Here is an 18,463-nt window from a genome sequence, read left to right on the forward strand (position 1 = left end):
GCACAATCACATACACACTCACACACCCATTCATACAATATGGACACTTTAGACACGCCAATCAGCCTACCATGCATGTCTTTGGGGGAGGAAACCGGAGTACCCGGAGGAAACCCCCACAGCACGGGGAGAACATGCAAACTCCGCACACACAGGGCCCCGGCAGGACTCGAACCCCAGACCCTGGAGGTGTGAGGTGAACGTGCTAACCACTAAGCCACCGTGCGCCCTCGTAATTCACATTTTAATAAGTTTTAGAAAAGCACACTTGCCACTTACCAGAGAAGATAACTTCATTTTCCATCTGCTTGCCCTGGTGTGTGTTACAATGGCAGCAGAGTGAGGTCAGGCCAGACTTTACCTTCCTTGACTACAGAGTCCAGCTCCTCATGAAGGATCTCCAGATGTTCCCAAACAGCTGTTAGATACAGATAATGTTAGACCGTATATTGATGTAATCAGTACAGTAGAGCATGGAATCAAACCTGTTCATGTATTGTCCGTATGCCTTAGCAATAACACAGAGTACAAGTACAGTTTCGGGGGCTGATTCAGTTGACATCCATTTGTCCTTTAAAACATTGTAGGGTCTTCGTATTCTATGTCCAAAAACTTAGCAGGACTAAAACAATGGAGTCACAACAATAAATAAAACTAAAGGAATACCTTCATACCAGACATTTCCAGACTTGTTACAGTACTCGCACAGCACAGAGTTCGGAGTCTGATTACATCTTTCTATTGGTATGTGTGTTATTTGGGCCAAGACCTTAAACTCCAATAAAGAAAAAAAGAACAGAACATGAGTAATGTACTTATGATGCCAGAGAACTGGACTAGCTTCTGCATACCTGGCTGTGGTGCACATAAGTGTTAGCAGAAATTTATGACTGGCTTTTGATTGTGGTAAATCTGGATTGGTTTTCCTGCTATATCTGATAGGTACAGAGTCATAATATGCAATATGTCTTATGCAGGTTTAAATATCTAGCCAAACTGATCACTGAGCGAGCGCTAACACTGATGTGATGTAGGCAGTGAGAACCACCACTGTACAGATGGAGTTCCAGTCTACTTCAACAGGACTAGGAGAAGTCCACTTCCTCGTGAAGCTGTGGTATACAAACACTTTCAGCTGTAATGGGTGCAAATGTCCTTCTGCTGCTGGCATCTTCCCTTTTACTCCAGTGATGTAATTCCCAGTCTGATCATACCAGTGTCCAGTCTGGTTTTCTTCTGAGAAACCATTTATTCTAAAAGCATACACAGAGAAAGGACAAGAAACACATTCAAAATGCCTCAACCTGTGAGTTCAGGACCCAGAACTGCACGAGAATCATAGCTGAGCCCCTGAGAAATGCTTTTGGAATTAGTTTTTGACCAAATGAGTAATTACTGGGAAAATAAATATCATTTGAGATTTTTAAAGCATCCAAAAATGCCCAAATGCTGATGATAATCCCTCAGAATGACAGAGGCTTGTAATACAAGTCTGAAACATTGCACTTGATACTAGGAAAGCTGCAATTTATACAACACTAAACTGTATATAATGTTTAACACAGAGCCTGCAAACAGAATAATCACTAAATACACTGGGTTTATTTACACAGAAGAGAAATGGGGAAAGAGAAGGTGTGAGTGGTCAGTTTAGGAAAGTGCACTGAGGCATGTCATGGTTAAAGATAGAGGGGATTTCATGTGATTCATCATGAGGACTAATCATTGCAGCTTTCACTGCCACCATGTTCTAGTGTGAAAATCAGTTTTAATCCATGGATGTGGCATACATTAACAGGTAAATTATCACTAAATTAATTAATTATACATTTAAAAATGTATTTAGATATCTGAAAGTTGTAAGTAGTTGTATAACCTGCACAAACCGGTAAATTTCAGTAATGGATTATTGTTATGCCTCTAATAAACTTATACTGAACATATTAACATGATAGAAAATATGAGGAATGTACAAAAATGAAATTGCGTGTCAGAATAATATTACAATTATATATCAATCATAATCATGTTTTTTTCATTTTGTCACCACACTGTCACAGCCTATAAAAACTTCAGATCAGGATTATTGAGTCAGATCTAACTGTTGCTGTAAACCTGTCAGAAACGTTCTCACCTGGAGATGATTCACCTCAGGCAGGTAACCGAGGCGCCCCCTTCAGGACAGTTCACAAATAATATAGAGGACTGGGCACAAACATCTAACTGATTCCTCCTCGAGCTGACCTTCTTCAACATGTTAAAAGATGATGTGCACAGACAGATGGAAAACTGCAGCTCGTCTTCTTTTATTTCTGAGAGTTCATGATGGACTGAGAGAAGTAGACACACACACCGCCCCCTACTGGAGCATTGTGTAATCGTCATTCAATCATCAAGGAGCAGAGCTGCTGAACATCACCATGTACACTTTCTCCCTGGTTGTGGAAAAAACTACTATTCATGTTGACGTCAGCCAATTTAGAGCAAAGCCAGATGTTAGAATTAACATTAATTAATTAGTTAATTTATTAATTAACACAATCCGTGCCCCGGCTTTTGCCCTTGGTTTTATATGAAAGTCTCCGTTTGTTTAATTTGCGTGTTTTTACTTTATTAATGTATCCAGACTCATAGTTTTATGATTGTGGCTCTGTAGACATTGCAAATTATTTATAATAATGTAACTTTAATAAATTCAAAGTACAGCAAAACTTTATTTATTAAATCAACATTGAACTCGATAGTAAAATACAGACAGGACACAATTATTTTATACCTAATAACATAAAAATAACTAAATAACCCCAGAACTGTTAAAAATATTTGTATGTGTATAAGTTATAATGTGTATGTGTATGTGTTATAATGTGTATGTGTATGTGTTATAATGTGTATGTTGTATGTGTATAAATATAAGTTTGTGCACCCATGCCTAATATTTTGTTGATCTTTAGGAAAAAGAAAAGAAATATCCTCTGTAACAAATGATTAAACAACAACAACAAAAACATTTCTGCAGATATTAATACACAGCTACTTTATATATTATGAAATTAAAATTCTGGGAAAACATTTAATTTTACTACGTCAGTATTTATTACACCTCATCAGCAGATGTGTACATGTTTTTTGTAGGCAGCTAGGTGTCTTTCTATTCTTCTTTAATGAATTTCCTCCCACTCTTCCTTCTAGTTTTGGGATATTCTCGGGCCGTCTTGCATGCACAGCATCTTTAATATCTACACACACATTTTCAATGATGTTCCACTCAGGGTACCGTGAGGGCCAGTCCAGAAGCTTCAGCTTGCACTTCTTGAAGTAGTTCAGTGTGGGAATGTTTCTGACCGACTGAGTCGCATTTGCTTCCAGAGTTTGCTGATATTTACTGGAATCCAGTCTCGATACATGTGCGATGTTTGCTGTGTCACTGGCTTCCATACAACCCCCGAAGATAACAGATCCATCTCCATGCTTAACAGTTCACAGGATGTTGTTTTCCTGAAATGCAGCATTTGTCTGAGCTCCAGGTCATAAGCTGACGAATTGATGGATCAAGGAGACATCTTTAGTCCTGACGCGACGTTCATTCAAGTTTCAGAGCAGATTCTGTCAGACATGTTAAACGAATGACATTCAACACAAAACATCCAAACTGAACCACATAAAATTCTACTCTGGTTACTGCTTACGCAAATCTCTTTATTTAAGAATACTGCATGAAAATCAGTGACCAGCCAATTAAAAAACAACGAGCCGGAGGAATACAGAGACAGATGATAATCTCTACAGCATACACACCTGTCGACCTAACCATAAACCATGGAGAAGTACCAAAACCCTAAGAAAACCCTTTCTACACGTTTCCTTTTATTGTCATTGTTGTATTTTTCAACTAGGAAGGACTTATAGGGATAAATTTATACATTAAAATTTTCTATCCTGAATGTGTATATTTCTGTAAAGCTGCTTTGTGACAATGTCTGTGGGTAAAAGTGCTAAACAAATAAAACTGGAAACATTTTAATGCTCTTATAAAAGCATTTCTTGAGCATTGGTGGAGTTATTACAGTATATTAACACTGATTAATTTCCATTTCAGCAGTGCACTGAGTGTGTGTGTGTGTGTGTGTGTGTGTGTGTGTGTGTGTGTGTGTGTGTGTCAGTCCCCATACTCTTCATCTGATCTTTATTTTAGCCTCGGACGCTCCTGACACCCCTGGTTGTGACTTCTCTGTGCAGTCAAACATCTGTTTCATCAGCAGATTTGATCATATATCTGGGGATTTAGCTACTGGATGCTCACAGGATCCACTGTTGGCGGTCTAGACTGTGTGCAAAGTGAGCAGGAAGTGCAGAAATGTCCAGAAATGCAACACTCTGCAACACGGCAGTATTCTGTGTGCTTTGCGTGATATTTACATTCACGTCTTCGAGACCAGAATAAACTGTAAACCATGCTAGAAATATATTGCGTTTGAACAAGCTAGGAGTTGTCAGCGTTTACTCAGAAGTTCCTCAGTAAATCTCCTCAGCGCTGGACTTCTCTCCCGTGTGAAGGCGCTGGTGTAGCTGTAGAGTGTTTTTGCGATTGAAACTCTTCCCACACAGTGAGCAGTGATAGGGTTTCTCTCCGGTGTGAATGTGCTGGTGTCGGTGGAGAGTACTTTGTTGAGCAAAAGTCTGTCCACACTCTGAACACTGGAACGGCCGTTCTCCCGTGTGAATGCGGTGGTGTTGCTGTAGAGTGTTCATCCGACTGAAGCTCTTCCCACACTCCGTACAGAAGTATGGTTTCTCTCCGGTGTGAGTGCGCTGATGTCCTTGTAGAGTTTTCTTCTGATGGAAACTCTTCCCACACTCTGAGCAGTGAAACAGGTTCTCTCCCGTGTGAAGTCGCTGGTGTTCTTTCAGAGTACCGCTCTCACTAAACCTCATCCCACACTGCACACAGTGGAAGGGTTTCTCTCCCGTGTGAACGCGCTGGTGGCGCTGTACAGCATTCTTGCGAGTGAAGCTCTTCCCACACTCGGAGCACTGATATGGTTTTTCTCCCGTGTGAATCCTCTGATGCGTCTGGAAGTTCTGCTGATGAGTGAAGCTCTTTCCACACCACGTACAATGATAGGGTTTTTCTCCGGTGTGAACCCGCTGGTGTTGTTGGAGATTACTCTCTTGAGTAAAACTCTTCCCACACTCTGAGCACTGATACGGTTTCTCTCCGGTGTGAATCCTCTGGTGTTTTTGGAGGTCTCCCAGTCTAGCAAAACTCTTCCCACAGTCTAAGCAATGGTGGATTTTTTTCCATATTAGTTTTGGTGAGGGCTTAGTGATGAAAGTTCCAGACTGACTACTGCAACTTACTGGGGACGGACTCTCAGATTTGGTTTCTCCAGAGATCTGAAGCCTTTCCAAAGCAGTACCAGGTCTTGAAGTGCTTGTGGAGGTCAGGTCAAGAGGCGTATGAAACTGGATAAAAGGAGCCGGAGATGACTTGTAGCAGAACATCTTTCCTTCCTGAATCGCAAAGAATAGAAAGCAAAAAGTTATAAACTCAATTTGAAATGCAGCAAATGATCTGTATTTTCCAGAGATAAATGATACGGTGACTAATCGATGGTCCATGTGAGCCAAAGCTAACGTGCACTGTGACATCACCAGTAATATATATAATTTACTCACATGGAAGTAGGTGTCATTTACTAATATACACACACTGGTGACACATTAAAGGTGCTGTCTGATGAGTATAAAATATAAAAGCTGAGCAGGACCAGCTGACCTTGATTTTGGATGAAGATGTCAAGAGGAAAAGATGTCACTTAGTAAGTGACTAAGAGGGTTTATTATTATTGGGGCTACTGCAACTTACTGGGGACAGACTCTCAGATTTGGTTTCTCCAGACTTCTGAAGCCTTTCTGAAGCAGTGCCATCTCTTGAAGTGCTTGTGGAGGTCAGGTCAAGAGGCGTATGAAACTGGACACAAGAAGCAGGAGGTGACTTGTAGCAGAACATCATTCCTTTCTGAATCAGAAAATAAAATGGAAATGAAATGTTAGAAATTCAATTTCAAATGAAGCAAATTATTCCTGAATAAATAAAATAATATACAAAAACCCCAATATGAATGTAACATCTGTATGTTCCAGAAATAAACGATACGATGACTAATGGAAAGTCCATGTGAGCCTGTGCACAACAGGAGCTGTTATGCTAAGTCATTCATTGTGACATCACCAGTTAAATACATCATTTAATCATATAGAAGTAGGTGTCATTCACTAATACACACACACTGGTGACAAACTTAAGATAAATCCTGAATAAGTGGAGAAACATAAAATAATAAATAATAAAACTCTTCACTTAGCACTGGCTATGTACCTAAAAAACCTGAGCTCGCCCCTCGTCACCTGTCAAACTTCAGGCCAATATCAACCTTCTCTAAAACCCTAGGAGGCTGTAACTCAGGAGTTAGGTCATACGGCACAGAAAACACTTATATTACACATGTAGGATTTAGACCTCATCACAGTACGGAGACAGTGCTGGATAAAGTGGTAAATGACCGAGTTCTGGACTGGTCAGGGTTGGGTCTCCTTGTGTTTCTGGAACTTGCAGTGTTTGATACCTTACAGCATAGTATTCTTCTAGAACACATTACTCAATGCATACAAAAGTAAAGTTTGGTGTTCCGCAAGGCCTTCTTCTAGACCCACTGCTCTTTTAACCATATACACTGACTGAACACTTTATTAGGAACACTATACTAATACTGGGACGGGCCTCCCTTTTCTCCCTCTCTCAAAACAGCCTCAGTTCTTCATGGCATGGATTCTACAAGATGTTGGAAACATTCCTTTGAGATTCTGGTCCAAGTTGACATGACTGCATCATGCAGTTCCTGCAGATATTTCAGGTGCACTTTCCTGCTGTGAATCTCCCGTTATATCACGTGCCAAAGCTGTTCTCCTGGATTCAGATCCGGTGACTGAGTATCCTAGTTTCACAACTGCACTATTTGAGCATGTAGTATTAGAACATTTATAGAAGGGGTGTATTTATTTATAATCGCACTATCTGGTGTCACCCAGATGAGGACGGGTTCCCTTTTGAGTCCGGTTCCTCTCAAGGTTTCTTCCTCATATCGTCTCAGGGAGTTTTTCCTCACCACCGTCGCCTCTGGCTGCTCATTGGAGATAAATTCATACATTTAACATCTATATCCTGAATTTATATATTTCTGTAACGCTGCTCTAGGACAATGTCCACTGTTAAACATGCTACACTAATAACACTGAACTGAAATGAATTTAAACATGCTGTGTCATTCAAGCCATGATTGATTGGTATTAATGAGCCAAAGTGCACCAAGAAAACATTCCCCACACCATCACACCACCTCCACCAGCCTGGACTGTAGACACAAGGCAGGTTCGGTCCATGGATTCATGCTGTTGGCACCAAATTCTGCCTCGACCATCTGTGTTCCTCAGCAGAAACCGAGATTCATCAGACCAGGCAACGTTTTTCCAGTCTTCAGCTGTCCAGTGTTGGTGATCCTGTGCCCACTGTAGCCTCAGCTTTCTGTTCCTCGCTGACAGAAGAGGAACCTGACGTGGTCTTCTGCTGCTGTAGCCCATCTGCCTCAAGGTTTGACGTGTTGTGCATTCTGAGATGCTTTTCTGCTCACCACAATTGTAGAGAGTGGTTATCTGAGTTACAGTGCCTTGCAAAAGTATTCACCCCCTTGGCATTTGTCTTATTTTGTGGCATTACAACCTGTAATTTAAATGGGTTTTTATTTGGGTTTCATGTAATGGACACACACGAAATAGTCCAAATTGGTGAAGTGAAATGAAAATAATAACTTGTTTTAAAAAAGAAAAAACGAAGAGTGGTGCATGCATATGTATGCTATGATGCTACCCCTTTGCTATGAAGCCCCTAAATAAGATCTAGTGCAACCAAATACCTTCAGAAGTCACATAATTCGTTCAATAAAGTTCACCTGTGTGCAATCTAAGTGTCACATGATCTCAGTATATATACATACACCTATTCTGAAAGGCGCAAGAGTCTGCAACACCACTGAACAAGTGGTACCATGAAGACCAAGGAGCTCTCCAAACAGGTCAGGGACAAAGTTGTGGAGAAGTACAGATGAGAGTTGGGTTATAAAAAAATTCCCGAAACTTTGAACATCCCATGGAGCATCATTGAAAGAATATGTTTACAGAAATACTCAAATCTGGCATCAACATTCATGTCACGGTCAAAATCACTGAGCTTACACTTTTTCCCCCATTGTGTTTATACATTGCACTGCTGGCACACGACTGGCTGATTAGATCATTTCATGAATGAGAAGGTGTATAAGTGTTCCTAATAAAGTGCTCAGTGAGTGTTTGACCCCAAGTCAAATTATTTATTTTGTTGACTTTTGAAGTGAAAGGATGAAAACACACCCTTTGCAGCAAACAATAAAAAATGACACGTTAGACCTCAGTGGACTCATTAGAACTTGTCAAGCAGTTGAAGAATTATCATCAGGAACTGCCAGCTGATGACAATTCTAGATCATAATAAATTCTCAGACTCTTCCAACCTTATGCTAACAGCCAACCACCACAGGCTCCTCTAAGGATCTCAAAATGAAGTATAATTGAAATCATAAAATATTATTAATGCCCTATAACCTATACACATACATACTTATTTAGTAATACATATTTAGTAACTGCTTTCAGTGTCACACTGGTTTAAATTACCTTTTTTTTTAATTTATTTTGACAATAGAACCAAATAAACCAAATAAAATATCACATACAGGTGGAAACAATAACTAAAGGAGCGAGCAGGAATGGGATTATTAGCCTGTAACACCGTGCTGTCTGATGAGTATCAAATATAAAAGCTGAGCAGGACCAGCTGACCTTGATTTTGGATGAAGATGTCAAGAAGAAAAGATGTAAGTGACTAAGAGGGTTTATTATTATTGGGGCTACTGCAACTTACTGGGGACAGACTCTCAGATTTGGTTTCTCCAGACTTCTGAAGCCTTTCTGAAGCAGTGCCATCTCTTGAAGTGCTTGTGGAGGTCAGGTCAAGAGGCGTATGAAACTGGACACAAGAAGCAGGAGGCGACTTGTAGCAGAACATCATTCCTTTCTGAATCAGAAAATAAAATGGAAATGAAATGTTAGAAATTCAATTTAAAATGAAGCAAATTATTCACGAACAGATAAAACAATATGAATGTAACATCTGTAGTTACCAGAGATAAGACCTACAGCAGATCATTAGATAAAAGCCCATATGATCCTGTGCACAATTTGAGATCTTATAGCAGTGGTTTTCTAACTTTTTCAGCGTGAGGACCCCTTGTGTACGGTGCATCCCTTTGTGACCTCCAAGAGTCATCAAATTTCCACAGTTTTGTTTTTTTCACACTAGGCTCTTCTGTATAAACTTTCTCAGATAAGACACTACGTCCTCTATTTATAAACGTATCCACTTTAACCAGTCTCTGTCTCTGTTTGGTGTGTGTCTTAATGTGCTGTGTATAATTGATTTCATTAATTAATATTGATGTTTCTCTTTTTATTATATTATTAATATTTCTCTTTTTTATGTACATCATAGTGTAAAGGTTCACAATGGCGACTTACATACAGGTAAAATAATTTTTTTTTAAATGTTCTAGAATTTCTATGTGGCCCCCCTGGAACCATCTGGCGGCCCCCAGTTTAAGAACCACTGCCTTACACTAACAAAGTCATGTACTGTGACATCACCAGTAACATTTATTATTTACTCTCATAGAAGTAGGTGCACCTTCTGATGTATATTTTTTTTACAATTGTCCCTGACATTTAAAATAAACATGAACACCTTTCTGATGTGCCTCTCAGAAGCCAGAACTTAGTAAGTCAAGAAAATATCACAGGTGCGTGCAAACAATAATTAAAGGAGCAGGCAGGATTTCTGAAATCTCTGTGGGAGTGGGTGGGATTGGTCAGAATCTCTGTGGAGGGTGGGTGGGATTGGTCAGAATCTCTGTGGGAGTGGGTGGGATTGGTCAGAATCTCTGTGGAGGGTGGGTGGGATTGGTCAGAATCTCTGTGGGAGTGGGTGGGATTGGTCAGAATCTCTGTGGGAGTGGGTGGGATTGGTCAGAATCTCTGTGGAGGGTGGGTGGGATTGGTCAGAATCTCTGTGGGAGTGGATGGGATTGGTCAGAATCCCTGTGGGAGTGGGTGGGATTGGGATTACTATCCTGTAATACCATGCTCCGTGGAATGTATAAAATGCTAAACAGGACCAGATTACCTCAATTTTGGATTTAAAAAATGGTAAAAGAATGGACAAACTACCTAGATATAATTAGATAATCAACAGGTTATAGTCCCTGAACACTGACTCCATAAGAGACAACTCCACTCAGGTACAGGTAAACTGTGGCATAGGGGTATAATGATTGGATTGTTTGGCTTGACGCATCAATTTTAAGACATCAATGTCCATTCCATAGAGTTTTACATACATACAGTCCCCTCCAAAAGTAATGGAATGGCAAGACCAAGTCTTTTGTTTTTTGTTCTGAAGGCATTTGGATTTGAGATCAAATAAAATAAAAAGAATATGAGCTGATTGATCAGAATATCATTATCCATTCCAGATTTATTCATTCAGCTACAAGAGCATGAGCAAGGTCAGGGACTGATGTAGGGTGAGGAGGCCAGTCTGCATTCCAGTTCAGTTCCAAAGGTCCTCAGTGGGGTCGAGGTCAGGGCTCTATGCAGGACACTAGCATTCTTCTACTCCATCCTTGGCCGACCATGTCTTTATAAACCTCTGGAACAGAGGCTCAGTTTAGGCTCAGTCCCTTTGTTCCAGTGAAGAGAAATCTTAATGCTAAAGCATACAAAGACATTCCATACAATTCTGTGCCTCCAGTTTTGTAGCAGCAGTTTGGGGAAGGCTCAGAGATGAGTGATTTATTACATATCTTAAACTGCTATTATGTCAAGTGACATTTACTCTCATTATATTATAGTACTAATTGTGCAAGTTTGCCGTTTAACGCTTGAATTTAAATGGTAAAATGCTACAAACAGTTTATTATGTCACTACTGATGAGTTTCCTTTTGATCAAGACTCCTAATCTAGCCTCCACCATGTGGTCCAGAACCGCTGGCCTTGGGACAGATTTTTCCACCCTCACCACCCCTATATGATGCAACCCCCAGGTCATGCTGCACCTTATTTCATTGTCATATTCACAACATCATCACACTACCAGCTGACACCCCAATAATATTTTAGATTCTGTGTTTATTGTGTTTACTCAGTGTTTATATACACTATATGTCCAAACGACTGTAGACACCTGACCATCACCATATATGAGCTTATTGGATGTCCCATTCCACATCCATGGGCATTAATATGGATTTTTTCCTGCAATTACTGCTATACCAGCCTCCACTCTTCTGGCTCTCCACTAGATTCTGGAGCATGGCTGTGGGGATTTGTGTTCATTCAGCTACAAGAGCATTAGCGAGGTTGGGCACTGACGTCAGCGAGGAGGTCTGGAGTGCAGTCTGCATTCCAATTCAATCCCAAAGGTGTTCAGTGGGGTTGAGGTCAGGGCTCTGTGCAGGCCACTCCATCTCTTCCACACCAACCTTGGCAACCCGTCTTTATAAACCTTTCTTTGTGCATGCTGGAACTGGTTTGGACCGGATTGTTCCCAAGAAGAGAAATCTTAACGCTACAGCATATAAAGACATTCTTTACAATTGTGTGCTTCCAAATTTGTTAAACAGTTTGAAATCCTTTTCATTTATATTTTACAGTTTGTGTGATTTTATTGATGTAATAAACATTTAATAAGGAATTCATTGTAATTAACATAAAGTTATGGACTTTTCAGTGCAATACGCATTATATCGGCTCAGTCCTGACAGTTTCTGAGGGACAGGTCTATCACTTTCATTCATTTAACCTCTGGATGTTTTTCATAATGAGGTTTTCTCGGCAATGACCATAAATATACACTATATGACCAAAAGTATGTGCACCCCATGGCCATCACACCCATATGTGGTTCTTCCTTAAACTGTTTCCACAAAGTTTAACCCACACAGTCGTATAGAAGGTCTCTGTACGCTGTAGCTTTACAGTTTCCCTTCACTGGAACTACGAGGCCCAATCCTGTTCCAGCATGACAATGCCCCTGTGCACTATAGAGCGTGTCCTGTGTAATACGGTTCCTCCACCCATGTGAAACCTCTCTCTATGCTGCAGTCTGGTATGTTGGGTCTGTAACTGCACGGGCGTGCCACTGTAGCACAGGATTTTCATTGTCTCTCTGTATTCTGGAAACATCTGACCATAAACTGGACTGGATCTTGTATGAAGTGGAAATGTATGAATTGTAATGGCGACTGCGTGCCAGGTCTCCTCACCCGACCTCACTAATGCTCCTCTGGCTGAATGAACACAAATCCCCACAGACACGCTCCAAGAGCTAGAGGAAAGCCTTCCCAGATGAGTGGAATGTATTATAACAGTAAAGTGGAATGAGAAGTTCAAAAAGTACACACGAGTGTGATGGTCAGGGGTGCACATACTTTTGGCCATACAGTGTATATTCCTCAGAAAAGGCTGCTGCCATGACATGACTTTCTTCCTTTTCTACTTTAGCTTATAATCTGAAGATGAACGTCTGTTCTGATGTACTTCCATGCTGTAGAGCTGAAATGACGGTTGGCATAACGGTGCCTCTAAGATTTTTTTCTGAATTGTCGCATCATCCAGTTGTTCCATAGCTGCACCAGTGAAGGCATCATGACTGGCGTGATCATCGAGTGGTACAGAATTATTAATCACTCTCGATTTCAAAGTGTTTATGTAGTGTATAAATTCACTATATGGCCAAGAGTATGTAGACACCTGACCATCACTTATATGAGCTTATTGGACGTCCCATTCTAGATCCATGAGCATTAATATGGATTCTGCCCGTGATTACTGCTATAACATCCTCCACTCGTCTGAGGAGGCTCTCCACTGGAATCTGGAACACGGCTGTGGGGATTTGTGTTCATTCAGCTACAAGAGCATTAGTGAGGTCGGGCACTGACCGCAGGCGAGGAGGTCTGGAGTGCAGTCTGCATTCCAATTCAGTCCCAAAGGTGCTGAGGTCAGGGTTCTGCGCAGGCCACTCCACTTCTTCCACACCAACCTCAACACACCATGTATTTATAAACCTCTCTTTGTGCACAGCGGCACAGTCATGCTGGAACTGGTTTGGGCCGGTCTGCTCCAGTGAATGGAATTTTTACTGCTACAGCAAACAAAGACCTTCTACAAAGACAACAGTTTGGGGAAAGCGCACACGTACGGCTGTGATGGTCCTGTGTCCACATACTTTTGGTCAGGTTCTGTATTTCTTTTACTTCTACATTTCTCCAGTAGAAACGCATGAAGGTCATGTTCACAGTGCTCTCTGTTCTTTAAGAATATATTACAGATTTAGAAAACAGTGTCATTTAATAATTTTATGAAAATATAAACCTTTAGAAGATATAGAACAGAATTATTATTCTTTACAGTACTGAAATATGAAAGTCAGGTCATGAGTACCTGAAGTGCTTTTAAATAATATTTTGATTTTTATGTTAATGTGATGTAATAAACATTTAATAAGGAATTCATTGTAATTAACATAAAGTTATGGACTTTTCAGTGCAATACGCATTATATCGGCTCAGTCCTGACAGTTTCTGAGGGACAGGTCTATCACTTTCATTCATTTAACCTCTGGATGTTTTTCATAATGAGGTTTTCTCTGCAATGACCATAAATATGACCAAAAGTATGTGCACCCCATGGCCATCACACCCATATGTGGTTCTTCCTTAAACTGTTTCCACAAGGTTTAACCCACACAGTCGTATAGAAGGTCTCTGTACGCTGTAGCTTTACAGTTTCCCTTCACTGGAACTACGAGGCCCAAACCTGTTCCAGCATGACAATGCCCCTGTGCACTATAGAGCATGTCCTGTGTAATACGGTTCCTCCACCCATGTGAAACCTCTCTCTATGCTGCAGTCTGGTATGTTGGGTCTGTTTGCTGTGTGTATGCACTTTATGTTAACTGCATGGGCGTGCCACTGTAGCACAGGATTTTCATTGTCTCTCTGTATTCTGGAAACATCGGACAATAAAGTGAACTGGAACTTGTTTGAATTGTAATGCTGACTGCGTGCCAGTCCTCCTCGCCCGACCTCACTAATGCTCCTCTGGCTGAATGAACACAAATCCCCACAGACACGCTCCAAGAGCTAGAGGAAAGCCTTTCCAAAAAAAACCTGCAGGTTATTATAGCAGCAAAGAAAAAATAAATCTGGAATAAAATCTCCAAAAAGCACAAACGGGTCTGATGGTCAGGTGTCCACTTACTTTTGGTCGTATTGTGTGTATTTAAGGTTTTTTTCCGTGTTCTGTACGTCTTTTTTCTACATTTTTCTACAGTAGAAAGGCATGAAGGTCATGTCACGGGTACAGTACTCTCTGCTCTTTAAGAATATATCACAGTTTTTACAAAACATTTCGTTTAATTTATTTACAAATCTTTCTAACTGAACATATAGAACAGAATTATTCATCTGTAGAGTTGTGATATATGAAAGTCAGGTCATGAGTACCTGAAGTCCTTTTCATTCATATTTTAGAGTTTGTGTGATTTAATTAACGTTTACCATAAAGTTAAGGACTTTTCTGTGCAGGAAGCATTATACAGTCTCAGTCCTAACAGTTTCACGACAGCATTTACAGCATGACAATGCCCCTGTGCACACGGCCCTGACCTCAACCCTACTGAACACCTTTAGAATAACCAGCCATGAGAAGACAGGAGGGAGATCTTCAACCTGTCCACCTGGAGCCACAACATCCACCTCGCTCTTCTTCACTCTACATGCAGTCTGAGCTGTGTAATACCTTTCCTCCACCCATGTATATGTTTACTGCTTTGTATGCACTTCGTGTTAACTCGTGTACTCTGTATTCTGGAAACATCTGACAGTAAACTGGACTTGAACTCGGATGAAGTGGAACGCTGAGTGTTTGCCAGGTCTCCTCGCCCGACCTCACTAATGCTCCTCTGGCTGAATGAACACAAATCCCCACAGACACGCTCCAGAATTCACAGCGGTTCACTACATACTGCATCATCACTCCACCAGCTGACCACCGTCATCTGTTAGATGTTTATATTGTTAAAAGTATGTGGACTCCTGATCATCACCTAGAGCTGTGCTATACGCCCATACATATCGTACGACCATAGAAAATGTCTATTGGTATTTATAATCATCTATAATCACCAACGTTGCATTTTCCTCAGCCAAAATAAAAACAAGCATGGAGGGGCGTGGCACAGAGCGAAACGCCCCACGACACGCTGATCAGCCCAACTAAAACTCGAGGAACATGTACCTACTAAAAAGGATTGGATTAGTATTCATATTGTTCTGACGTTTTTTTTGTTCTCGTGTGTGATAGTTCTCTTCAACGTCACGTCCAAATAAAAGGAGAACTGAAAACGTGCCTTTCACTGGTGATTATGTTATATAACATTTTTCCATCTCCCTCAGCTCTACCATCACCTATATGAGCTTGTTGGACGTCCCATTCCAGACCCATGGGCATTAATAATAACTCTTCCCTGTGATTCCTGCTATAACAGCCCCCACTCTTCTGAGAAGGCTCTCCGCTAGAATCTGGAGCACGGCTGTGGGGATTTGTGTTCATTCAGCCACAACAGCATTAGCAAGCTCGGGCGAAACACGAGGTCATGCTGGAACAGGTTTGGGCTGGTTTGTTCCAGTTAAGGGGAATCTTACTACTACAGAATACAAAGACATTTTAATTTAGTTCAGTGTTATTAGTGTAGCGTGTATAACAGTGGACATTGTCCCAGAGCAGCGGTACAGAAATATATAAATTCAGGATATAGATTATAAATGTATGAATTTATCTCTAATGAGCAGCCAGAGGTGAGGGTGGTGAGGAAAAACTTCCCTGAGACGATATGAGGAAGAAACCCTGAGAGGAACCGGACTCAAAAGGGAACCCATTCTCATCTGGGTGACACCGGATAGTGTGATTATAAATAAATACACCCCTTCTATAAATGTGCTAATACTACATGCTCAAATAGTGCAGTTGCGTAACCATTGACTTTTAGATAATTATGTGCTTATCTTATTTATTTTCTTTTTTTTTTAATTTCAGCTCAAACAAACAATCTCCAGTTTCATTTCTACTGAACATTTCTACTGAACATTTCTGCTGAACATTTCTGCTGAACATTTCTACTGAACATTTCTGCTGAACATTTCTAGTGAACATTTCTGCTGAACATTTCTAGTGAACATTTCTGCTGAACATTTCTAGTGAACATTTCTGCTGAACATTTCTACTGAACAGATAATTATGTGCTTATAACACTGTGGTAACAGTTTGGGGAAGAACCACATATGGGTCTGATGGTTAGGTGTCCACATACTTTTGGCCATATCATGTATATTTCTAAATTTCTACAGTAGAAATGCATGAAGGTTATCTGGATGTTTTCATTAATAATCCTTTCTGGGAAATGAACACAGACATACACTATAAGGCCAAAAGTATGTGGACACCTGACCATCACACCCATATCCACATATCCTTGTTCCTCAAATTGTTACCACAAAATGTGGAAGCACAAAATCGTACAGAATGTCTACAGAACTGGAACTAAGAGACCCAACACTGTTCCAAAATGACACAGTGAACAAAGCGAGCTTCATGAAGACGTGGTGTGTGAAGGTTGGAAGAAGGTGGAAGAACTCGAGTGTCCTGCACAGAACCCTGACCTCAACCCCACTGAACTCCTTTGGGATGAACTGGAACTGGAGTCTCCTTACCTCATCATCAGCACCTGACCTCGACCTCACTAACGCTCTTGTAGCTGAATGCACACAAATCCCCACAACCACGCCCCCAAATCCCCACAGCCACGCCCCAAAACCCCCATAGCCACGCCCCAAAATCTAGTGGAAAGCCTTCCCAGAAGAGTGGAGGAGGTTATTATAACAGCAAACACAGGGGGAATAAATCTGGAATCTGGAGATGTTCAACAAGCACATATGGGTGTGATGGTCAGGGGTGCACATACTTATGGCCGTGTATGGCCTGTCTATAAGTCTTCATTCTTTTTTTTAGATTTTTATTTATTTCAATAGGATGAGTTTAATGAAGCTGAAAGACAGAATCGTATAAAAACGTACCGCACGCGCGCGCACACATACACACATACACACACACACACACACACAAACACACACGCACGCGCCCACCCCCGCCCCCCCACATCCCGAAGAGTACACTGTGATGTAGGTGTTACAGATTTATTCCCAACACTGAAATTACCCCCCACCCCTTTCTCTCCCCCCACCCCCTCCCCGCGTCCTACCTGTTCCCTCTCCTGAACCTGCTCCGTAAAGCCAGGGAGAAGTTGCTGCAGAACCCAGCGATCAGAGCCGGTTCTCTGGCCCGGAATAAACAGTATAAACGCGTGGATTCCAGAAGTAGGAGCAGAGAGGATTGAGGAGAACTTACCTCAGGCTCTGCAGCAGGACTTCACCTCCTCAGGTAAGCACGAGCTGTAATTTCACTGATGGGACATTCAACACCGCAGCCTCGGCGCTCGAGACTCTACACACAATCCCACCGTTTCCACACGCAGCGCCTGTGACCACGTGACTGCTGACGTCACAAGCACCGAACGTCACCGAGACACCGGAAGAGGTTTGGACTGTTTTCGGCGCTGTCCCGCATAGACACACTGCTGTCCCTGTGTGAGAGTGTTTCTGATATTCACACTGTGTGTGTGTGTGTGTGTGTGTGTGTGTGTGAGAGAGAGAGAGAGAGAGAGGATGGAACACTTTTTCTTTTATAGAAAATTCATTTTAAAGGTTCAGTTCAATACCCATTCACACCATCATCCCCTGTACCTTGTGAGAGGATCTTCTCCAAAATCCTGAGGAAGAGAAGAAGCTGAACAAAGGAAATAGTGTAAGGTTTTAGACTGGACAAGTCAATCACCAGACCTTAACCCAACTGATCAGAATCTCACCTCCTGAAGAGGAGACTGAAGGGAGAACCGCATTGCAAATGTGATATTCTCATCAGTTTAATGGTTAAATGGACTGTGGGACTGTTCCCCTGCACTGCAATAGTTTACATTACATTTATTCATTTAGCAGATGCTTTTATAGAAAGCGACTTACAAATGAGAAAATACGAGCAAAGCGATATATCAAGCAGAGAACAATACAAGTAGTGCTACTGTACAAGATCCATTAACTGATTTCCAGCAGAAGCAAAGTGCGCAGAGTAGAGGTGTAA

General features: G+C 41.3%; 1 protein-coding gene across 3 annotated transcripts; it reads right to left on the bottom strand.

The window, feature by feature from the left end:
• Window positions 1-3,870: 3,870 nt before the first annotated feature.
• LOC128610617 (zinc finger protein 501-like) lies at window positions 3,871-17,842 on the bottom strand. Of its 3 annotated transcripts, none has more exons than XM_053630033.1 (4): window positions 17,675-17,842; window positions 9,017-9,169; window positions 5,870-5,974; window positions 3,871-5,514 (listed from the first exon to the last, which is right to left on the bottom strand). In XM_053630033.1, the coding sequence occupies exons 2-4, from the start codon at window positions 9,161-9,163 to the stop codon at window positions 4,516-4,518; spliced, it is 1,251 nt and encodes a 416-aa protein (XP_053486008.1). In that variant the 5' UTR covers window positions 9,164-9,169; window positions 17,675-17,842; the 3' UTR covers window positions 3,871-4,515. The 3 variants fall into 3 exon arrangements, with proteins under 3 accessions (XP_053486008.1, XP_053486009.1, XP_053486005.1); XM_053630034.1 differs by having other exon boundaries at window positions 3,871-5,466; window positions 5,870-6,022; XM_053630030.1 differs by having other exon boundaries at window positions 5,870-6,022.
• Between the last annotated feature and the right edge of the window lie 621 nt (window positions 17,843-18,463).

This window comes from Ictalurus furcatus, chromosome 7 (genome assembly GCF_023375685.1).
Source record: "Ictalurus furcatus strain D&B chromosome 7, Billie_1.0, whole genome shotgun sequence".
Classification (NCBI taxonomy): domain Eukaryota; kingdom Metazoa; phylum Chordata; class Actinopteri; order Siluriformes; family Ictaluridae; genus Ictalurus; species Ictalurus furcatus.

Bases quoted from the DNA above. Each gene is read 5' to 3' on its own strand.
- LOC128610617 (XM_053630030.1), bottom strand. From the start codon at position 9,163: ATGATGTTCTGCTACAAGTCGCCTCCTGCTTCTTGTGTCCAGTTTCAT. The intron at 6,023-9,016 runs GTAAGTTGCAGT...TTTCTGATTCAG, and splicing joins AATCTGAGAGTCTGTCCCCA to AAAGGAATGATGTTCTGCTA. The intron at 5,515-5,869 runs GTAAGTTGCAGT...TTTGCGATTCAG, and splicing joins AATCTGAGAGTCTGTCCCCA to GAAGGAAAGATGTTCTGCTA.